Genomic DNA, 8,879 nt, shown 5'->3' with positions numbered 1-8,879 from the left:
TTGTTCATCACGATAAGCATAGGATCACGCCAAAGGCCACAGTGCAAAGAACACTGGCCTAGGGGTCACACCCTGGATTTAAGTCTGGATACACTCACAGCTTCTATATGATCTTGGGCAAGTCATTTCTGCTTTCTGGGCTGCGGATTTGGAATCTTCAAAATGAGGAACCAGGTCTGAGGTCCCTTTCAGCTTTAACTCCCTGCATATCTAAGTTTGGTGGCTAAAGTCTCTGGAATCCCAGGTGACAGAAGGTCAGGTAGATTGAACTCCTGGCCACAATCCTTCATTCCTTCCTGCATCCTCGCTCTTGCCATGGCTTCAATGTGAGTAGAGTACATTCCCCTGCCTCTTGATTTTGGGCTTGGCCATATGACTTCCTTTGAGCAATGGGATATCGTAGACATAACACAAGTAGGAGCTCAAAAATGTGCATTGCTTCTTATTCCCTCTTAGTTAATAGCTTAGAACATTTTATAAAATAAATGTTTACAACAGAGCTAATAGCTAGGTCATAATTAGGGTGACTCTACATCCCAATATTCCCAGGTCAATCCTGGTTTACATCTGTTGTTCTGGTGTAATGATTTAGCTCTCTTCACTCCCAAAAGTGGGACGATTTAGAGTATCAATTACATAGTCACCACAGAAAAACCTCAGTTCACCTTGAAAACTTACCCGGTTAATCCACAAGTTGGCTACAATAAGAGGGCCACGCCCTTGCCCCAGCGTCCATCCCCACAATGCCTTCTTTGGATCATGGGGATTCCCACTATCCCCTCTTCTTACTCTTCAAGTGGTCTACATTCCAAGTGGCCCCCTTTTCCCTCAAACCTTGAGAAAACCTAAAGTCACTCACAATTAGAAAAAGTTTGGGAACTCCCAATCTCAACTGCAGCTTCAAGTAAGCATGTGCCATTTCCCCTACGGTATAAAGCCTATGAATCATTGCACAATTTGCTTGTTGACACGACAGCGTGGTATACTTTCTATCATCCAATCAAAAAAGCCCTGGCCCATGGACATAGACAGGTACATGCTTTTTCAGACACCTGGCAAGACCCTAGGTGTTCATAACACTGACATCTCTCCTCTCAGGTCCCAATACCCTCCGGTGAGAAATGGCAGGGAAGCAGACTCCAGGTCCCAAGCCTGCTACTGGTAGGAAATAACAACCAGACCGTCCCAAGAGGCCTCATTTTGGAGAACTGGTACCTTCAGAGCTTACTCTTGCCCATGCTGGCACGGAGCATGAGTACGCCCTCTACCGGAGTCCCAGGATTGTCCGTCATCTTCTGCCAGAGGCGTTGCTCTTCCCCCTGAGAGTCCATCCAACCCACGGTCTGCCCATGGCTCACACCTAAAGAAGGGAAAGGGGAGCATTACACTTTACAAATGGAATGTTTTGATCTTCTGGAAGACACCGATCAACCTCTGAGGGGGACCTGCTGACCAGAGAGCCCTTCAGTGGCTTGTTCTCACCGTATCTAGTGAGTGGGGTTAGCATGGACTTCATCCTTTGTAGCCTGCATTCCTCTCCTCTGCCTAGATGATGGGGAACAAATCAGGATGGCCCTAGGGGCTCATTTCTTCCTCACTTTGGTAGTTTAAGTAGAAAGCTGGCTCATCTAGACTGAGTTAACTCAACAGAAGAACAGGCTGAACTGGGAGTTTTTGTTTTACTGGCAGAGATAGTCTTGGCTCTCCCTAATCTATACACGTGCTCTGCTGCTGTAATTCCCCCCACCCCCCAATTCGCCCTGTTACAGTTGTGTCTTGTGGAATCAGTGGTGTGTTTCCATGACCTGTTTGAACAACATGAGACATTATTTTTTTAGGGAAAAAATGGATTTCCTTTCGATTCAAGCAGTGTAATGGCTGCAAGCATGGACAGAACTGAGAAGAGGCTGAAGTCAAGTTGGTCTTGGAAGTCCTTCTCTCCCCGGTCAGAAGCATGTGCTGTCTTGGTGATCCTCTCCCGAGCAAATCCTGAAGTAAGGCCCAAGAAAGTTCCCAGACTAGTTGAAATCCACTTAGACTAAAGTGTAAATGGTATTTTATGAAAGGACTGAATATAAGCATTATATACCCCAAACTTCTAGCTGAAGGATACAAAGTTACATAGTAGTAATTTTAACAATGAACCAATCCTTGGCTAAAGTAATGGAGCATCTGTGGAAATTTCGAGAGTCAGCTAAGAGGAAACTACATATACACTTAGGACACATCAGACCTGCAGGAACCACTCCCCTGCCCCACGCCAAGTCACAGACTATCTCAGGGTTACCAAGTCCCTCACCGCTTCCAGAATTCAAACGAACTCCTCCCAGAAAGATGTTGCTGGAAAAGGCCTCCTTGTCCCAGACGGTAAGTTCTAGGCAAACATTCTTTAAATCTTGGGGATGCAGGCCAGTGAACATGAAGGTATGATTCCACTGAGGGTTAACACTCTTTTTTATTACCAGAGTTTTGTGCTTGGTGGCTTTGCTATCATCAGGGAGCAGGTAGCTGCAGGAGAAAACACAATCAAGCCATCAGTGAGACAGTAAAGCAGAAAAAGGCACCCTTGCGTAGTCATGTCAATTTCCCATAATTCCTCGTGTGTGTGTGTGTGTGTGTGTGTGTGTGTGTGTGTGTGTGTTTATCTGTGTGTGTCTATTTGATTTTCTTTCCCAGCATCATATATGCTTAAATCTGGGTTTATTTAGTGGAATAGTTTATTATTTCTTTTAAGTGGGGCAATAGTAAAATGCCCACACTCTCCTTTCTTTTTTTAAAAATATTTATTTATTTATTTATTTGGTTGCACTGGGTCTTAGTTGTGGCACGTGGGCTCCTTAGTTGCGGCAGGCGGGCTCCTTAGTTGCGGCATGCATGTGGGATCTAGTTCCCTGACCAGGGATGGAACCCGGGACCCCTGCATTGGGAGCACAGTCTTATCCACTGTGCCACCAGGCACAAGTCCCCCGTCCTCTCCTTTCTAATCCTGTATTGGTCCTTCCCTCCTCCTGAAATGAAAATACCTCCTGTGGGAGACACTATGTAATAATGTTCTGCCTCCTATCACCTTTGGCCCACCTCTGAGGTGACATGAAGCCACGATGAGCACTTCCTGGCATGTGGACAGCTTCCTACTTCAAGCGTCTGTGTCTCTTTGCTTCTCCAATTAAGGACTTTGGTGCTCTGTGAGCTGATTCAGCTTCTGTGCAGGAAACCCTGGGATTACTGGGAATTTAATGTCCCCAGGAGCAACCCTCAACCAATGAGTTTTAGAAGTTGGTGGCTGAGTCTCCCAGCTTCCCTGTCCCTTGAAGGGACGATCCTAAGGTACATTCCACAGACTTCCTTGATGCTTCCTTAGTGGAACTGAGCCCAGTTGCTCACAGTGGTAACCTGCCTAGTAACATATTTTTATCAACTTCCCTCCCTTCCCTGTCTCACTTTCTCTACTTTGTTTTTGATCATAGTACCTGATGAGTCAGGGAGCAGACTTTAGGGAAGGAGACTTATGGGTATGAAATTAGTACATCAAACATGAAAAATACCACAAATGACCTTACAATAAAGAAGATATATTATGACACTTGAGATTTCATATCATGTACCAAACAGAGACTGTTTACCTCCCAGTATTCATTCTCTCGCTATTTTTCTCAAAAAAACCCCCCAAAATCCTCATTTTTTTAAAGTTAGGCACAAGATTGTCCAGAATAAAGACTACATTCCCCAGCCTCCCTTGTAACTCATATAGCCATGTGACTAAGTTCTGGCCAATGGGATACCTTACCTTTAGTCTTTGTTTATATACAAGAGAAAAAACTTTTGTCTTGTTTAAGCCACTGTTATGTTGGCTCACGGACAGACCTAATACTTACTGATATATTTTATAATATTAAATTTTACACAAAGGTCTATTCTTGCTCTCTCATGCTCTTTTTCAAAAAATCTGAGGTCCCTTGAAAATCAGCTCAATGTTTAAGTGTAACCAGGGAGAGAATTTACTAGAAAGTTACTGGCCTTTAAAAAGGAAAAAAAAAAAAAAAAAAAAAAAAAATATATATATATATATATATATATATATATATATATATATAAAACAAAGATACTGTCCTTTATTATCTCTGCTTCATAAATGTTCAACATGATAAAGTAAAAACTATTCCAGAAGATGTTAAGTCATCCGTGCAAGGCCACAATGAGTTCATGGGTGAGAAGCCATACCCTTATCCCACCAGTGAGCAGGAAGAGGCCAGAACTAGATGGTAGGGCTGGGGAGGCAAATTTCAACGGCAGGATCCACAGAGAGCATTTCTTCTGTGCTTAAACCTCCTGGGAGAAAGAGTCACGGACAGATGGACCAGGATTCAGGCACACACACTCACCAGTGGGGAAGCCCCAGACATCTGCTTCTCCTTATTATCGCCCTTACCAAAGTTAGACTGTGTGAGCATAAAGGTTTGACTCATTTCCTTGTAGGGAAAATTACACTTTTCCAAGAAGGATTGAGGAGAGGAATGATACTGTCATCTGACTCAAAGAATTAACCTCACGGCTGGCATCACGGGACTTTGTTTTACCTTATGCATTTTGTGGTGCTCTGTGAGACCAGGGACCATGTCTTATTTTTGGAACTGCAGGACTTAGTGCTTGGAACGTGTGCATGTACGTGTTTGTTGCAATGAATGAAAAATATCCCGCTGGTTCTAGTTCTTCTAATTATAGGAGAAAAAAATCTCAAATAGAAATCAGGAGGGATTTGTTGTTTGGGTTGCCTTGAATGGGTAAGAATGTCCATTAAAAGGGCTGCATTCCCTCAAGAAACTCCCCCGGGCTCCACGAAGTGGGCACAAATGCCCAAGAGGCAGTCTTGGAGTTTCCCCAAGGCACTCTCCAGTGGGTATCTCTAGGGACGATGCTCTGACATCTCCACTTTTTACAAGTTCCCCCAAGAGAGCAAAATACCAAGGATCCAATATTTTTGTTGACGTTGCATATAGTCAGTACCAAATGATAACAAAGCACAAGTATATTACATGTAGAAAATCATACTTTCTCCTGCTGTGAGAAATGAATCTCACAGGAAAATTTGCCAGTCTTGAGGGCGAGAGTCACGGGACATCCTGAAATATGCTAGAAGCAGGCTGAGAGCTAGAATAAGCAGATCTCTCTTGCATTGTTTTCAATGTAAGCGCCAGCATTGAAGGGGAGTTCTTCCCTAGCACACATTTAGAATAACAACAACACAGAAGCCTCACAGCCACCACTGTCTCATGGATCACAGACCTTTTCATCTCCCATTAAGTATCATCGAAAATGAGCTCAAACAAAATTACCCCTTCACAAAGCTATCAGAAGTGCCTCCTGATTTCACCGCTGTCAAATTCTTTGCCTCTTTGATGAACACTTCTAGGATTCCTCCAGAGATGACAGGAGAATCCTTCTTCTTTCCTCGTTTAAAGGTCTTCTTTCCTGCATCAGCCATCAGAGAAAAAGAGAGAGAGAGAGCCAGAGAGACAGCCAGAGAGAGAGAGAATGAGGGAAGGAGGGAGGAAGAGAGAGAATGAAAGAGAAAGAGAGAATGAGAATGGGGGGGAGGGGAAGAGAAAGAGAAAAGAAGGGAAGGGAAGAGAGATAGATCATGGGTTCCATTTCAAAATTTACAAATAAAATCCACAAAGATTTATTTCATTTGCAGAGTGAATGAGATCTTTACATTATTGTATACTTTTCCATGTAATCACTTAAATGTTTTTTACCCCACTGCATTCCTTCTGGATATATCTTTCATTTTCGTTGAAAAAAATGAGCAAATAAATTTTAAAAAATTAAATACTCCCCTATAACATATAAAGGGATAAAATAGAAAAGACCCTGAGAGCTGCCTGGGTCACATCCCTGCTCTCTGTGAGGAACAGCTACAATGAAAGCCACACACATGTGCCAAGACCCCCAAAGAGAAAATTCCTAACTCCCGTCTTGGATATTTTAGTCTCGTACATTGTCAACTCCATGCTGGGCCAGCTCTAAAGGCTATAGCTCAGACACAATTACATTTGGGGGTGAGAGGAAACTCTTCCCACATCACATTTTTATTCTGATGACATACGCTCAACATGAGTAACGACCGCCTCCACCACCACCTTTATTTAACACTGTTCTAAGTGCTTTGTATGAATGAACCTATTTAATTCTTGCAATATCCCTAAGAAGTGAGGCAACTGAGGCTGAGAGATAGTCATTTAGTTGCACAGGGTCACAACGACAAGGGTGATAGGAAAAGAAAGATAAAGGAAGCTGCCTGTAGGAGTTGAAGAAAGAAGAAGGGCAAAAGGGATTTAAAAGTTGACTCCATCTGGATTTTTCCTTTGTATTCTGTGTTCCAGGTTAATTTCTTTCTCAAGATGCCCTGAGCAGCTGTGAATGTCATAAATCCAGACAGCAGCTTTCTACACTTCCCCTCTCAGCAGGCCATCCCCCATCTCCCCCTACCCCCCACTCTACCCGGCAGAGGGGGAAGATTCTATATGTCCTGGACCTCCAGGAAACAAATCTCAACATTAAGGTTGGTCTCTAAGTATGAACTCTGTCCTTTCCTTGTAAGAATCTGACATCCTTCCCCATACACAGTATATACTTTTCGACTCTCCTTAAACGACAGTGACACCTAACCCTTTCCATTTCATCTGTGTAATGTAAAAGTAACAGAGCCCACCAACCCCTGATCCCTATTTCCACACTTCTAGAAATGGAATGTCCCCGATCAAAGTCATTGATTTGTTTTCTCTACCTTGAAGCTGTCCTAGTGGAAGTGTCAGGTTCTCCTCCGGGGGTATGTAACGTAAAATGACTGTCAGCTCTCCTTTGTACTGAAGGCCAATATCAGCAGCAAATTCCACCTGGCCAAGAGGAGACAGGTGAAAAGAAAAAGTGAGAATGCTTGGTTTGTAATTTTGTAGCCCATATTTGAATGTACAATATTTACTTGGTAACGTAAATGTGACAATTTATTCCCATTCAACTATGTTGGCACTTATTGGTTCAAGAGATGCCTCAGGCATGAGAAAAGAGAGGCTGGAAAACTCTATGAAGGTATTTGAGTATAACATCTAACGCTAAAGTAAAAGGAATTTGAGAGGAGACATATAACACACATTTGGTAAATCAATGGACACTGAGTGCCTGTGATGCATTGAGAACTGGACCCATCATTGAACATACCCAAATAATTTGGGGTATGAGGCAGGAATAAAGATGTCACTGAACACAGCCCCAGAAGATACTTCTCTCTGTCTGTCCTTGATGTCTCAAGGCCTTCCTAAGTATCCAAGAAGGGGCAAGTAGGCAGTAATGTCTGATTCATATTGGGCTGCCAGCCACCAACTATGAAAAGCTATACTGGTAATTCACATCATTAAAACTCAATGCAGAAAAACTGGTTCACCCCAACATTGCTGGTGGGACTGTAAAATGGTTCAGCCACTCTGGAAATCAGTTTGGCATTTTCTTAAAAGACTAAACATACAACTACCATACACCCTAGCAATTTGCACTCTTGGGCATTTATCCCAGAGAAGTAAAAGACTGTGCACACTGAAAAAAATCTGTACATACGTATTTCTATCATCTTTATTTGTAACAGTACAAAACTGGAAACAACCTAGATGTCCTTCAATAGATAACTGGTTAAATAAACTGTGGTACAGCCATACCACGGAGTACTACTCAGCAAGAAAAAGGAATGGCTATTGATACACACAACAACTTGGGTGAATCTCTAGAGAATCATGCTGAGTGAAAAAAAGTCAGCTTAATAGGATACATACTATACGATTCCATTTACATGACATTCTTGAAATGACAAAATAATAGATATGGAGAACAGAGTCATGGTTGTTAGGGGTTAGGAATGGGGGTGGCAGGGGGGAGGTGGGTGTGGTTATAAAAGAGCAGGAAGGATCCTTGTGGGGATGGACCTATTCTGTATCTTGGCTGTAGTGGTGAATATACAAAGCTACACATGTGACAAAACTGCACAGAAATAAATACACAAACACACAAACGAAAACTCAGGAAATCTGTATAAATGAGTGGATTGTATCAATGTCACCACCTTGGTTGTGGCATTGCACTATAGCTTTGTAAGATGTGACCATTGGGGGAAACTGGGTAAAGGGTATATAGGATCTCTCTGTATTATTTCTTACGATAGCATGGGGATCTACAGTCTTCTCAAAATCAAATTTAAAATTTAAAAATGCAGTGTGAGCACATACCCACAGCCTCTGTTCTATAGGTCTCCTGTTTGCCATTGAGTCAACGGAACTTTGATTTTTCATAAATAGGGTAAGAAAAGTAGTGTACTTTCCTCAGACTTTTCCTGCAGGAACTTGACTGCTGAGCAATGAGTCAAGGGCTGAGAACTGCTCTCTTCTGAGAGAGGGCAGACTGAAAGAATTCAGAAACCCCAAAACCCACAAGAAAGCCCAAGGCTGTTCAAGCCTCAGTGAAAAAGACTGATACCATTACAAAAGGAATCCTTGCTTTACTTTCTTTCCTCTTGGTGGTGGTAAAACTTATTAGTAAAGGTGGGGAAGTCATTTGAAGTATTTTATTCAGCTATCTTGCCAGGGGCACAAATGAGATTAGATGGTTAAAGAGACTATCCATCTAATATTTAATTATTTTAAATTGAGTGCCTTGTAAGAGGACTTTTCTAATTGTTTTGATGGTTTCAGTAAATTTTAGTTTATGTGAAAGTCACAGATGGAAAATTATAATGGATATTATGACAGATAAAAGAGATCAACTGCTTTTTTGGTACTATGGCTAATGAGAGGTGAGGTATTTTTCCTCTCTGGATCTGAGTGGGCTCTGTGATT

The 8,879-nt window shown here is 42.3% G+C and overlaps 1 protein-coding gene across 1 annotated transcript in view; it reads right to left on the bottom strand.

The window, feature by feature from the left end:
• Nucleotides 1-1,217: 1,217 nt before the first annotated feature.
• SYTL5 (synaptotagmin like 5) overlaps nucleotides 1,218-8,879 on the bottom strand; it is a 95,437-nt gene continuing 87,775 nt past the window's right edge. The window contains exons 13-16 of the mRNA XM_059910915.1: nucleotides 6,788-6,896; nucleotides 5,334-5,469; nucleotides 2,300-2,508; nucleotides 1,218-1,360 (exon numbers count right to left, since the gene is read on the bottom strand). Coding sequence (XP_059766898.1) covers nucleotides 1,218-1,360; nucleotides 2,300-2,508; nucleotides 5,334-5,469; nucleotides 6,788-6,896 — 597 coding nt within the window. The remainder of the gene's footprint in view (nucleotides 1,361-2,299; nucleotides 2,509-5,333; nucleotides 5,470-6,787; nucleotides 6,897-8,879) is intronic.

This window comes from Balaenoptera ricei, chromosome X, assembly GCF_028023285.1.
Source record: "Balaenoptera ricei isolate mBalRic1 chromosome X, mBalRic1.hap2, whole genome shotgun sequence".
NCBI classification, from domain to species: Eukaryota; Metazoa; Chordata; class Mammalia; order Artiodactyla; family Balaenopteridae; genus Balaenoptera; species Balaenoptera ricei.
This window is presented reverse-complemented; position numbering and strand designations above follow the sequence as displayed.